At 44.2% G+C, this 12,888-nt stretch overlaps 2 protein-coding genes across 2 annotated transcripts; both read left to right on the top strand.

Moving 5' to 3' along the window:
* LOC8073944 (cortical cell-delineating protein) lies at nt 341-4,953 on the top strand. Its single transcript, XM_021458179.1, has 2 exons — nt 341-827; nt 4,680-4,953. The coding sequence occupies exons 1-2, from the start codon at nt 466-468 to the stop codon at nt 4,684-4,686; spliced, it is 369 nt and encodes a 122-aa protein (XP_021313854.1). The 5' UTR covers nt 341-465; the 3' UTR covers nt 4,687-4,953.
* Nucleotides 10,740-11,495, top strand: LOC8073943 (cortical cell-delineating protein). Its single transcript, XM_021458178.1, has one exon. It carries the CDS (start codon nt 10,865-10,867, stop codon nt 11,231-11,233), a length of 369 nt encoding a protein of 122 aa, XP_021313853.1. The 5' UTR covers nt 10,740-10,864; the 3' UTR covers nt 11,234-11,495.

The following is a 12,888-nucleotide window of genomic DNA, read 5'->3' as shown; positions in this document are numbered from 1 at the left end:
CCAGCTGCTTTGCTAGCTTGACATCCAATGTCCTGCGCACCACTCCTTCGGATACGGCAGGATCCCGAGCTGAAATGACACCTAATGATCATACGAAAACAAATGCTAGTATACGAGCTGGCCATTTGCGGAGCCAACCGAAGCCGTGCACAAAATATTTGATACCGTATCATGGATAACACTAGTTATACAATATAGGCAAATAATTCAGAACGAACTCTTCCTCACCGGCCGGGTTTACCTGCATATGTATTCGAATATGATGGTCGGGTTCATATGAACAACACTATCGTGCCTAGTAGTGCGCTAATTTCTTAATCCCGAGGCTGGACTATAAGTACCCCTGGTAACACCCCATGATCAAAGAATCGCAAACAAGCTGCTAATCACTTGTCAAGAGCTCCCTAACTACATTAGCTCTAGAGTGATCCGCGAGCTTGGTAGCTGGCTTGTGATCGAGCAGTAATGACGTCCAAGGCGTTCGCGCTGTTCCTGGCCGTGAACCTAGTTGTGCTGGGCGTAGCCAGCGCCTGTGCGCCCAACAGCCCGACGACACCCACGCCATCGTCGTCGTCGTCCGGCTCGTGCCCCAGGGACGCGTTGAAGCTGGGCGTGTGCGCCAACGTGCTGGGCCTGATCAAGGCTCAGGTCGGCGTGCCGCCCGCGGAGCCATGCTGCCCGCTGCTGGCGGGGCTCGTCGACCTGGAGGCCGCCGTCTGTCTCTGCACCGCCATCAAGGCCAACGTCCTCGGCATCAACCTCAACGTGCCACTCGATCTCAGCCTCATCCTCAACTACTGCGGCAAGACCGTGCCCACCGGCTTCATGTGCTAATGAGCGCATGCCATGCAATGCATGGGCCGACGCACATACATATGAGACATCTTGTCTTTTAATTTTAGCTCGATTTAAATGATGCGTTGTTATTTGATTGCTTTTCCACATAGTACAGCAGTCACCATACATGCATGCCTGCACGCACGCATGGCCGGCCATGCTGTCACTTTTGTATTTTTTCCATTTGTTGTAAAAAAGCCAGCGATCACTTGTATGTGGGTGCTAAGTTCCAATCAAGTTTGGTTTGCGATTTATTTCACAGTGTGCACGCATGTTCTGGTTATATATTCTTGTCGTACTTGAGCATATGAATACGTACAGGCTACCACATACTTAATAGGAGTTACAGGAAGTGGCGGAGTTAGCATTTGAAACTTGGGTATTCCCACTTCCACAAAATCAAATTTATAGGCTTAAAATATAGCTAATTGCACTACAAGTCAGCAACTTTAAATCAAAATTTGCTTTATAGAATATAGATTTCTAATTGAAATGCCAATTTTTTTTACATGTTTTGAGCTCACAAGTGCGAAAATACTATATATTATAGCACTATATATATATATATATATATACATATACATATTTACATAAAAGTACCAAAATAGTTGGGTATTCCCGGGAATAAGGGGAATACCCCTAAATCTTCCCATGGTTACAGGTATACCCCCCTATCATGAGTGTGACTATGGCATGCGTGTTTGTTAGCTTTGTTACATCTGACAAGATTTGTAGAATAAATATTAGCAACATTTGTATCTCCAAATATTTTGTAGAATCAAGTTATACATGATCCAATGACTATGAAACTTTTACTGTAGTTCAAGTATACATTAATGAGTCCACCATAAAAATTTTACGACAATTGAACCAAAGGAACTATATATATGAATTATTCGAATTAATTATAGAAAAACATAGATTTAAAGCTACAGCAAAAACTTTATACCAAAGTATACCATGTTATATATTCACTTTGTAGATCTACTCATCGGGAGTCCAACAAAACTGAAGGGATTATTTGACCAGTTTTGAAAGTTTAGAGGGTAGAATATCCAGTTTTATAGTTTGGAGGGTGAAGTAGTCCACCCCAGTTTGAGGGTTATATAGACTTTTTCTTTTGAATTATGTGTTGTTATTTGATTGCTTTTCCACGTGGTACGACGTACGACTAGTCAGCATGCATGCATGCATGCACGCACGCACTAACGGGTGATCATCGGACGCGCGCCAGCGTGCTACACGTACACCTCGCAAAACGCTGCGTGCGTTGGACGCTTAATAGTACTCGATCAGCGTCCGACGCAAAACCTTCGGACGCGCCAATGCACCGTGCAACTCTATCCCACATTGTCGGACGCAGGTCTAGCATCCAACGCTGCCAAGTCTTGCTCAAGCTTCGCTGTCACACGCGGTCCCTCGCTTCAAAGCCTCCGACTTGCCCTTCACACATGCAATCAGTCCGTAAAGCCAAGCCTTATCTAGATCTTCTCCATCTTGGTCACATGACTCCATGTCATATCTCATATGCAATGAGCTTCTCCATCATTACATATTCACCTATGGACTAATCTCCTGTGTATCTCACATAAAAACTATTAGTCCAGCTAAGTTGTTCAATTACCAAAACCAAACAAAAACCTTTTAGCGGGTAACTTTCACAAAAAGTTTGAAGACACAACTGATGTCAATGATGTGCATGATCCAGATGACTTTGGCGTTGATTTTCAGTGAGGAAGAGAAAGGCTATAGAACTTAGATTAGGCATGACCGTGTTTGTGATCGAGGGAAGTAGATTTAGTAAAGAATTTTTGGTGTATATTATAAAGAAAGTAGTGATAAAAAGGATAGTTTTTGGTGTCTGCACTAATAAATTAATCAAGCATGCATGGACCCAACTATATATCCTAATCCCAATGGTATAATGGTAAAGAATCCATTCATGGTCCAGGATCCTTGGATTTGGGTCCATGGCAATTCAAAAACTAGCTAACTCTCTCTCTCTCTCAGTCTCTCTGCCAAAGATATTTGAAGCACATTCTGACAGCAATGAAAAAAGACGTAAAACTAGCGGGCGATGAACTCATTCACCATTACAGCCGTTAAATTTAATGCAAATTAAGTACCGGTTTAATATAGAAAATTCTGAATAACATGTTTTGTGACATCTGACATGTGCATGTGTGTACATGATACTAATGACATGTGCATGTGTGTACATGATACTAATCATCATGATTCTAATCATAGAAAACAAAGGACGGTTTGCAACAACATACCCAGCGGCACCAGAGCTGACGCTAGTTGCCATAGCGGTTGTCTATGTAGTCGTCACGGTCGATGCTGTACAATAAAGTTGCAATGCTGATAACTGCACTAATTAGGAAATAGCATAACAAGCAACATTGAAAATTGACATCACAGCTCAATTCATCTTTGGCACATCTTAGGCAATAACAGGCACAACCAAGCTAGGATTTAGTGAGGGGTCTACCTAGAAGGCGCATCCGACAAAGAAGACGAGGAAGACGACGTAGTGGCAAGGGAGCCCCTCCTCGGATGGCGGCATGGGAAGGCGCTCACAACAAGGATGGTGGTGGATGGAGACGAGGAAAAAGGTCGAGCCGGGGAAGAACGTAGGGAGAACGGAGATGGCGCCAGACCTTGACTGTGAAATCGGGGACCAGTGCCTCTTGTGAAATCATTTGTGCAGCAGTGTTACTTTTCCGAGCTAAGAAGGTTGGTCCATGTGGCTCAAATTAAAGTTGATGGATAGGCCAGTGATCAAGCAATGTAGACCCAAAGGTTGTGTCCGAAATTTTCATTTACGTTTCAATGTGGTTTCTAAAAAAATAATTTCAATGCTACACCAAAACATAAGAATTATAGAGTTTTGTCGTGGCTTTGAAACTTCTTCCAATCGTGCTAGTTTAATTTGTATATCAGGACCATGCTATTCCTCTGGCCTTGGTTCTTGCGCATCCATTCTAAATGAGCACGCGCCACGCCACACATTCCTTCTTAATCACCAGCTGCTTCGCTAGCTTGACATCCAATGTCCTGGGCACCACTCCGTCGGATCCGCCAGGATGCCCAGCTGAAATGATGCCTAATGATCATATGAAAACAAATATTAGTATACGAGCTGGCCATTTGCGGAGCCAACCGAAGTCGTCGTGCACAAAATATTTGATACCGTATCACGGAAAACACTAAATATACGATGTAGGCAATAATCTAGAACGGACTCTTCCTCACCGGTCGGGTTCACCTGTATATATTTGAATATGATGACTCGGTTCATTTGAACACTATCGTGCCTAGTAGTGCACCGATTTCTTAATCCTAAGGCTGGACTATAAGTATCCCTGGTAACACCCCGTGATCAAAGCATCGCAAACTAGCTGCTAATCACTTGTCAAGAGCTCTCTGACCATATTAGCTCTAGAGTGATCCGCGAGCTGGTGTGATCGAGCAATAATGGCGTCCAAGGCGTTCGCGCTGTTCCTGGCCGTGAACCTGGTTGTGCTGGGCGTAGCCAGCGCCTGTGCGCCCAACAGCCCGACGACACCCACGCCATCGTCGTCGTCGAACGGCTCGTGCCCCAGGGATGCGTTGAAGCTGGGCGTGTGCGCCAATGTGCTGGGCCTGATCAAGGCTCAGGTCGGCGTGCCGCCCGCGGAGCCATGCTGCCCGCTGCTGGCGGGGCTCGTCGACCTGGAGGCCGCCGTCTGTCTCTGCACCGCCATCAAGGCCAACGTCCTCGGCATCAACCTCAACGTGCCACTCGATCTCAGCCTCATCCTCAACTACTGCGGCAAGACCGTGCCCACCGGCTTCATGTGCTGATGAGCGCCTGGATCTCAGCGCCTTGAGACATCTTGTCTTTTAATTTCAGCTCGGTTTTAATGATGCGTTGTTATTTGATTGCTTTTCCACGTAGTATGATGTACGACTAGTCAGCATACATGCATGCACGCATGGCCGGCCGTGCTGTCAAATTGTATTTTTTTCATTTGTTGAAAAAAAGCCGGCGATCACTTGTATGCCGGTGCTAAGTTCCAATCAAGTTTGGTTTGCGATTTATTTCACAGTTTCGCATGCATGTTCTGGTTATATTCTAGTCGTACTTGAGCATATGAAAACGTACTGTCTACCACGTACTTATTCTCTTGAGTGTCACTGAGAAGGAATGTGTGTTGGTAAGCTTTCTTGAATCTGACAAATTATGTAAAATAAATATTATCAATATTTACATCTTCACGTAGTTTATAATAAAAATATATTTACCGATCTATCTAATGATACTAATTTTACACCATAAATACTAATATTTCTGTATATATATTTAGTCAAAATTTAAAATGTTTAACTTCTCAGAAGGTGAGAATGATACTATTTGTCAGACGGTGGTGCGGGGTGTCGGACAAAAATCAGACGGTGGCGCAGTGCATGCGGCCACTAGCAGCGGTGCGCGATCCACACTTCCTCCAGCGCAGCGTTTGGGGCAATCGGCGATGGCACGCAGGCCCTATGTCGGTAGTACGCTGCTCCCTTCCTCTAGTGAGCGTGGATCCGACGAGCGGATCCAGCGACAATGGCAGCACGTGAATGGGCTCGGCGGGCCTTGTGGATAGGCTTGGAGGGCCTCATCGATGCGCATGCCATTTCTTATTTTGTTAACACAGATGAGCAAGTGTCCGCCTGCATAAATCTTGATTTATACTGGTGTTGAAGGAGAGGCAGACGTACTGGCTGCCCGACTCCAAAAACCAATTATGGTCACCTAGGAAAATTGCTATTGTGGTGGTGTTAACCGATAAAACATCTAAAGCTATTTTTTTAGAAGCTACTGCTTTCACAGTATAATTTTCACACCTTGAACCCTACTTCTTGCTTTCAGTTATTCCAACTTCCAAATGGGTGGAAATATAGCAACATTTCATAATCATTTCAAGAGAGATTAGATTGGATAGGTATGAGGGGCTCATCCTCCTTATCTTTTGCATTTAGCAATTTCTTTTAAACTTTAATAGCTACAAACTTATAGGAGAGGCTTTACATTTCCAATGGCAGTAAGAGGGGCTCGACGCCGCTCGACTACGTGCTAGATCCACCCCTAATAGGTTTTGTAGTTGCTTTAACCAAACAACTTATAATTTTTCTAGAGCGCATAGCTCACATGAGCTTTTTCATAGTTATCTGGTGACAGTTGAACTATACAGACCCGGAGTTAAGTCGTCTGCGAACTAAGAGCCACTCAACTGCCTCCTCTCTTCCTCATCCATGCATGAGCCACTAATGCATCACTCTTCCGTCCCCATGGATGATGCACACCGCTTCGCCGCCTCTGTCCCTCAGCCATGCTTGTCTTGCTTTGCCACCTGTGTATTTTCTCCATGTGCGTTATACATGGGCGGATCCATATAGGATCTACTGGGTGCGGCCACACCCAGACAAAAATACAAAATATGCTATACTTTGCATGTTTCTATGGTATTCGCACCCCCTGAATCCAAACATCTGCACCCACAACTCTGCTGAGTCGATCGAGAGAGGCCACAACAGCCCACAACTCCTCAACACATAGCCCAATATCAGCCAGGCCCCTGTCCGCATGGAATCATCGACAACTCGGACGCCACTTCAACTCAGGCAAAACTGTCACACCCATATTTTAAGAACAAAATAGGATGCATAAAAGACTCATATGTGTCCCAGAAACAGTCGCACACATAAGTAGACAAATCTCAAAAGTACCATTGCAGTGTTTATTACATAGCGGAACTCACATAGTCTCATACAAAAATGATAGCATAAAGTAAACAACGCTCTCGACGGAAGCTCCACACAGGGACACTGTTGACTGGTTGACTCCAAACCTAGTACTCATAACGGTAATCCTCATTCCAAGCATCATCATTAACATAACCTAAGGTGTTGGGAAATTGCAAGAGTGAGCACATATCGTACTCAACAAGTATAACCAGGGGTTCATGAGGCTCAAATAGCTGACACTGGTTTGACTGCATTTAGCTTTTAATAGTGGATAACATGTTTAATCATTGGATAGCAAATATCAAGGTAGCATAAATAATCCATTAATCACATGATCAAGTGTAAGCATAATTAATCTCATAGCATAAACGATAATCAAATGGACATAACAACTTAATAAGCTCATCGTCGGCGCAGCAAGAACCTCCAAGGCTGCTCATAACCGTGAGCACGGCTAGTATACCAGTTTTACACTCTGCAGAGTTTGTACATCTTTACCCATGAGTCATGATTTACCCTTTCGCCCGAGGTAGCTAATCTCTTAACCCCCTTCCTAGGGAGGTCGGCAGGGATCACTATGAAGCCTTTCAAAAGTTCGTCTAACATGTTAGGGCCGCAAGGTTTCCTTTGCGCGCAGATATAGATACCCTTTTCCGAATGGCACAATGACGCGCAGCCTATACACATAGGGACAGGGGCTCGCACTATACCCAAAACGGTTCAGCCCCTCCGCCCTTTCGGGTAACCTCTAACAAGCTAGAAAAGTCTTCATACTGAGCTAAAGCCAGAGCCATTATAGCCCTCATGGTTGCACTGTTGTCCCGGTGATCACTTACAGACAAGATCTCATATAGTTATTTGTCATCTTTTAACGTTCATTGCATAGCTATTAATTATCTTACAAGATCATAGATTATATCAAGCACTAGCACATCTACACCAAATGCATATCAAGTAGGTAACAAGGAATACAGGTAACAAACATCTATGATTTTGCTAAGGTCGACAAGGTGATAGCATGCATATGATATATATGTGTAGTTATAAGTGAATAGGTAACAAGGATGATCCCAAGTTATACTTGCCTTGCTCAAAGCTCTTCTGAGCTTGCTGGTCTTCAAAAGCTTGGTCTTGATCACCAACGTACGGCTCACCGTCTATTCCCAATCATCAATCAACAACACGCAATCCAATGTAGACAATCATACACGAAGCAAACAAGCTATTATTAGAACAATACACCAAACAGTAGTAAAACAAATATAAAAGCTTATCAAAATATTCTACGCAGCGCTATGATCACATAAACGTAAAGTTCACGAAAATCGGAATTAAAACGTGAAAGATATGAATTTTCTAAGATTTCCTATAGAGAAATAATTAATTAAATAGTACCAGGAAATTAAAAGGTTCCAAAACAGTAAACTAACATTTCTAACATGTAGAGCATGTAATTACGAATCTAACGGAATTTGAATGGATAAAAACGGAGTTAATATGAATATTTTATAAGCAAAACAAATCCAGTGGCATTCTGTAATTAACTGAAATAACTGAAAACGTATTTTAGATTCAGCCGACCAGAATACGCTTTCTGAAAGGAAACGTAAACTTGAAATACGTAAAGGATGACGAGTTGAATAGCAAAAACTCCAGAGGCTCTTTAACAATTTTTCCTGGCGAAGGGGTATGTTTTAATCTGGGCCCTTGATCTTCAGATGGACGGTCCCCAGGCCACCAGGGAGGGGCCAGGCGACGGCCGGCCGTCTGCCTCCTCTCTGGTGCGGTGGTCGCCATGGACAGGGAGGTCGAGCTCGCCGGCGTCCGCGGACTTCTCGTTTCCGAGCACCGTTTCAAGAAAGAAAAACACCGGGACGCGGAGAAGCTTCACGCGAACTCACCTAGACGCTCGGTTCGCGCTGATTGGAAGGGGATAGTGCTCGTCACGGTGAAGGATGTGCGCGGCTGTCGGCGAGATCCAATTCGCGTGGTTTAGGGCGGCTAGGGCTCGGTTTCGCGATTAGGATGCAGATGAGAACTCGCCGCGGTGCGCAGGGGCTTAAAAGGGCGCAGTTTAGCCAAATTGGCAAGGAAATCCCGCTTCCCCGGATTCGGTTCGGCGCTGGAGAGTCTCCCGGCCGAAACCGGCTCGTTGACGCTGGGAAGAAGGAGATAGGCGCTGACGCGTGGGCCCGTGTCGTCAGCCGCAGAAAGGAGGGAGAGGGAGGGAAGTGGGGCGCGCCTGCTCGCCCTGGGCCGTAAGCTGGGCCGCGGGTTGGGGGGAGAAAGCCAGGCGCTGGCTGGCCGCCAGGCCGACAGGGAGGGCTTCCCCCTTTCTCTTTTTTTTCAATTTCTTTTATGTTTTCTTTTCCAAAACCTTTTCCAAATAGCATTTTGAAAGCACAAACAATAAAATAAAAACAGGAACAACACACAAAAAATACTATGATCCAGCATGAATGCAAGATTCAAGTTTCTAAACTTATAATAAATTTTAATTTTGACAAAAATATTTTATTTACTAGATTAAATGCCCACAAAAATTGCTTAAATAATTCTCATTAAATCCTATTAATTCAAAAACAAATTTTTGGGTGTTACAAAAACTGCCGACGCATCGCCTCCCCTTGGCGACAGCGTGAACTCCGGTGGATGGTGACCTACTACCACTGGTCGTCGACCATGGCCGATTGGCCATGGGCATTGTTGTGCTCTGTCCAAGCTTGTAGCCTTAGGGTCAAGGGCACCAAGAGCACATCATAGTTCGCCCCGTTGCCCTGGCTATGATCTTCAATATTATGTTCATCATTCAAAAGTCAAAGTAAGTAACTTCCAAGGTTCTCTATTCTTCCAATTTCGGTCTTATGAGCATCCAAATTGTCTTTCATTTTGTGGTTCTTTCCTTCTTACTAGTTTGTCCAAATTCTAGGACTAGACTTTTTTCTTTCTCTAATGTTTGATAATTGATATTTATGAAAAAGATGAAGCAAATAAATTGGTTTCTGTTGCTTGATTGCTCAGCCCACTTTCCATCCAAAGAGATCCATTTCGTGATTTTAATATGGGTCAATCGATGGAGCTAGAAAATGATGTAGAATTAATATATAAAAAGTAATGCATATATTAGTTTGGGCGAGGCACCAAAATTGGTATAAGCACCATCCCTAAAAGACGCGGAAGAAAAACTACAAGCATGACCGCAACTTCACAGCTCTTTTATATATTATGAGACATTCATTCTAATAATATATTGGATCACCGTGCAAAAGAAAAAAATATTTTTTTAGCAAACTCCTATTATGGTCTAAAAAACTTGTGATCGGTGGCAAGTGGTAACACACCACGCCATAGAAAAATAAACATGTGATCGGTTGCTAGGTGCATTATTTATGATCATACCCCCTCCAAATTTCTCTAGATCCGCCACTGGCGTTATTCTTCTGCCATCTCACCATCGGTTCTTGGCTAGTGGCCGTCAAGTCACTGCTGATATGAGATGCAAACCGACAATGATAGTTGTCATCACTGCCGGTTCTGTCACACCCCCAAGCATTTTTTGGTTGTCAGGGCCTAGAAACGGAAGTAAAGGGGCATCACTACCTGTGCTCCTAATTCCATCAATGATGAGGCCGGCAGTGATGACTGAATCTGTAGTAGTGAAACTTCATCCAATCCAGCTAGTTCAATTTGTATACCAGCACCATGCTATTCCTCTAGGTAGCCTTGGTTCCTGCGCACCCATTCTTAATGACCACGCGCCACGCCACGCATTCATTCTTAATCACCAGCTGCTTTGCTAGCTTGACATCCAATGTCCTGCGCACCACTCCTTCGGATACGGCAGGATCCCGAGCTGAAATGACACCTAATGATCATACGAAAACAAATGCTAGTATACGAGCTGGCCATTTGCGGAGCCAACCGAAGCCGTGCACAAAATATTTGATACCGTATCATGGATAACACTAGTTATACAATATAGGCAAATAATTCAGAACGAACTCTTCCTCACCGGCCGGGTTTACCTGCATATGTATTCGAATATGATGGTCGGGTTCATATGAACAACACTATCGTGCCTAGTAGTGCGCTAATTTCTTAATCCCGAGGCTGGACTATAAGTACCCCTGGTAACACCCCATGATCAAAGAATCGCAAACAAGCTGCTAATCACTTGTCAAGAGCTCCCTAACTACATTAGCTCTAGAGTGATCCGCGAGCTTGGTAGCTGGCTTGTGATCGAGCAGTAATGACGTCCAAGGCGTTCGCGCTGTTCCTGGCCGTGAACCTAGTTGTGCTGGGCGTAGCCAGCGCCTGTGCGCCCAACAGCCCGACGACACCCACGCCATCGTCGTCGTCGTCCGGCTCGTGCCCCAGGGACGCGTTGAAGCTGGGCGTGTGCGCCAACGTGCTGGGCCTGATCAAGGCTCAGGTCGGCGTGCCGCCCGCGGAGCCATGCTGCCCGCTGCTGGCGGGGCTCGTCGACCTGGAGGCCGCCGTCTGTCTCTGCACCGCCATCAAGGCCAACGTCCTCGGCATCAACCTCAACGTGCCACTCGATCTCAGCCTCATCCTCAACTACTGCGGCAAGACCGTGCCCACCGGCTTCATGTGCTAATGAGCGCATGCCATGCAATGCATGGGCCGACGCACATACATATGAGACATCTTGTCTTTTAATTTTAGCTCGATTTAAATGATGCGTTGTTATTTGATTGCTTTTCCACATAGTACAGCAGTCACCATACATGCATGCCTGCACGCACGCATGGCCGGCCATGCTGTCACTTTTGTATTTTTTCCATTTGTTGTAAAAAAGCCAGCGATCACTTGTATGTGGGTGCTAAGTTCCAATCAAGTTTGGTTTGCGATTTATTTCACAGTGTGCACGCATGTTCTGGTTATATATTCTTGTCGTACTTGAGCATATGAATACGTACAGGCTACCACATACTTAATAGGAGTTACAGGAAGTGGCGGAGTTAGGATTTGAAACTTGGGTATTCCCACTTCCACAAAATCAAATTTATAGGCTTAAAATATAGCTAATTGCACTACAAGTCAGCAACTTTAAATCAAAATTTGCTTTATAGAATATAGATTTCTAATTGAAATGCCAATTTTTTTTACATGTTTTGAGCTCACAAGTGCGAAAATACTATATATTATAGCACTATATATATATATATACATATACATATTTACATAAAAGTACCAAAATAGTTGGGTATTCCCGGGAATAAGGGGAATACCCCTAAATCTGCCCATGGTTACAGGTATACCCCCCTATCATGAGTGTGACTATGGCATGCGTGTTTGTTAGCTTTGTTACATCTGACAAGATTTGTAGAATAAATATTAGCAACATTTGTATCTCCAAATATTTTGTAGAATCAAGTTATACATGATCCAATGACTATGAAACTTTTACTGTAGTTCAAGTATACATTAATGAGTCCACCATAAAAATTTTACGACAATTGAACCAAAGGAACTATATATATGAATTATTCGAATTAATTATAGAAAAACATAGATTTAAAGCTACAGCAAAAACTTTATACCAAAGTATACCATGTTATATATTCACTTTGTAGATCTACTCATCGGGAGTCCAACAAAACTGAAGGGATTATTTGACCAGTTTTGAAAGTTTAGAGGGTAGAATATCCAGTTTTATAGTTTGGAGGGTGAAGTAGTCCACCCCAGTTTGAGGGTTATATAGACTTTTTCTTTTGAATTATGTGTTGTTATTTGATTACTTTTCCACGTGGTACGACGTACGACTAGTCAGCATGCATGCATGCATGCACGCACGCACTAACGGGTGATCATCGGACGCGCGCCAGCGTCCTACACGTACACCTCGCAAAACGATGCGTGCGTTGGACGCTTAATAGTACTCGATCAGCGTCCGACGCAAAACCTTCGGACGCGCCAATGCACCGTGCAACTCTATCACACATTGTCGGACGCAGGTCTAGCATCCAACGCTGCCAAGTCTTGCTCAAGCTTCGCTGTCACACGCGGTCCCTCGCTTCAAAGCCTCCTACTTGCCCTTCACACATGCAATCAGTCCGTCAAGCCAAGCCTTATCTAGATCTTCTCCATCTTGGTCACATGACTCCATGTCATGTCTCATATGCAATGAGCTTCTCCATCATTACATATTCACCTATGGACTAATCTCCTGTGTATCTCACATAAAAACTATTAGTCCACCTAAGTTGTTCAATTACCAAAACCAAACAAAAACCTTTTAGCGGGTAACTT

This window comes from Sorghum bicolor, chromosome 4 (genome assembly GCF_000003195.3).
Source record: "Sorghum bicolor cultivar BTx623 chromosome 4, Sorghum_bicolor_NCBIv3, whole genome shotgun sequence".
In the NCBI taxonomy this organism is placed as follows: Eukaryota; Viridiplantae; Streptophyta; class Magnoliopsida; order Poales; family Poaceae; genus Sorghum; species Sorghum bicolor.
This window is presented reverse-complemented; position numbering and strand designations above follow the sequence as displayed.

Excerpts from the sequence above, each read along its gene's own strand:
- LOC8073944 (XM_021458179.1), top strand. The coding sequence starts at position 466 with ATGACGTCCAAGGCGTTCGCGCTGTTCCTGGCCGTGAACCTAGTTGTG.
- LOC8073943 (XM_021458178.1), top strand. The coding sequence starts at position 10,865 with ATGACGTCCAAGGCGTTCGCGCTGTTCCTGGCCGTGAACCTAGTTGTG.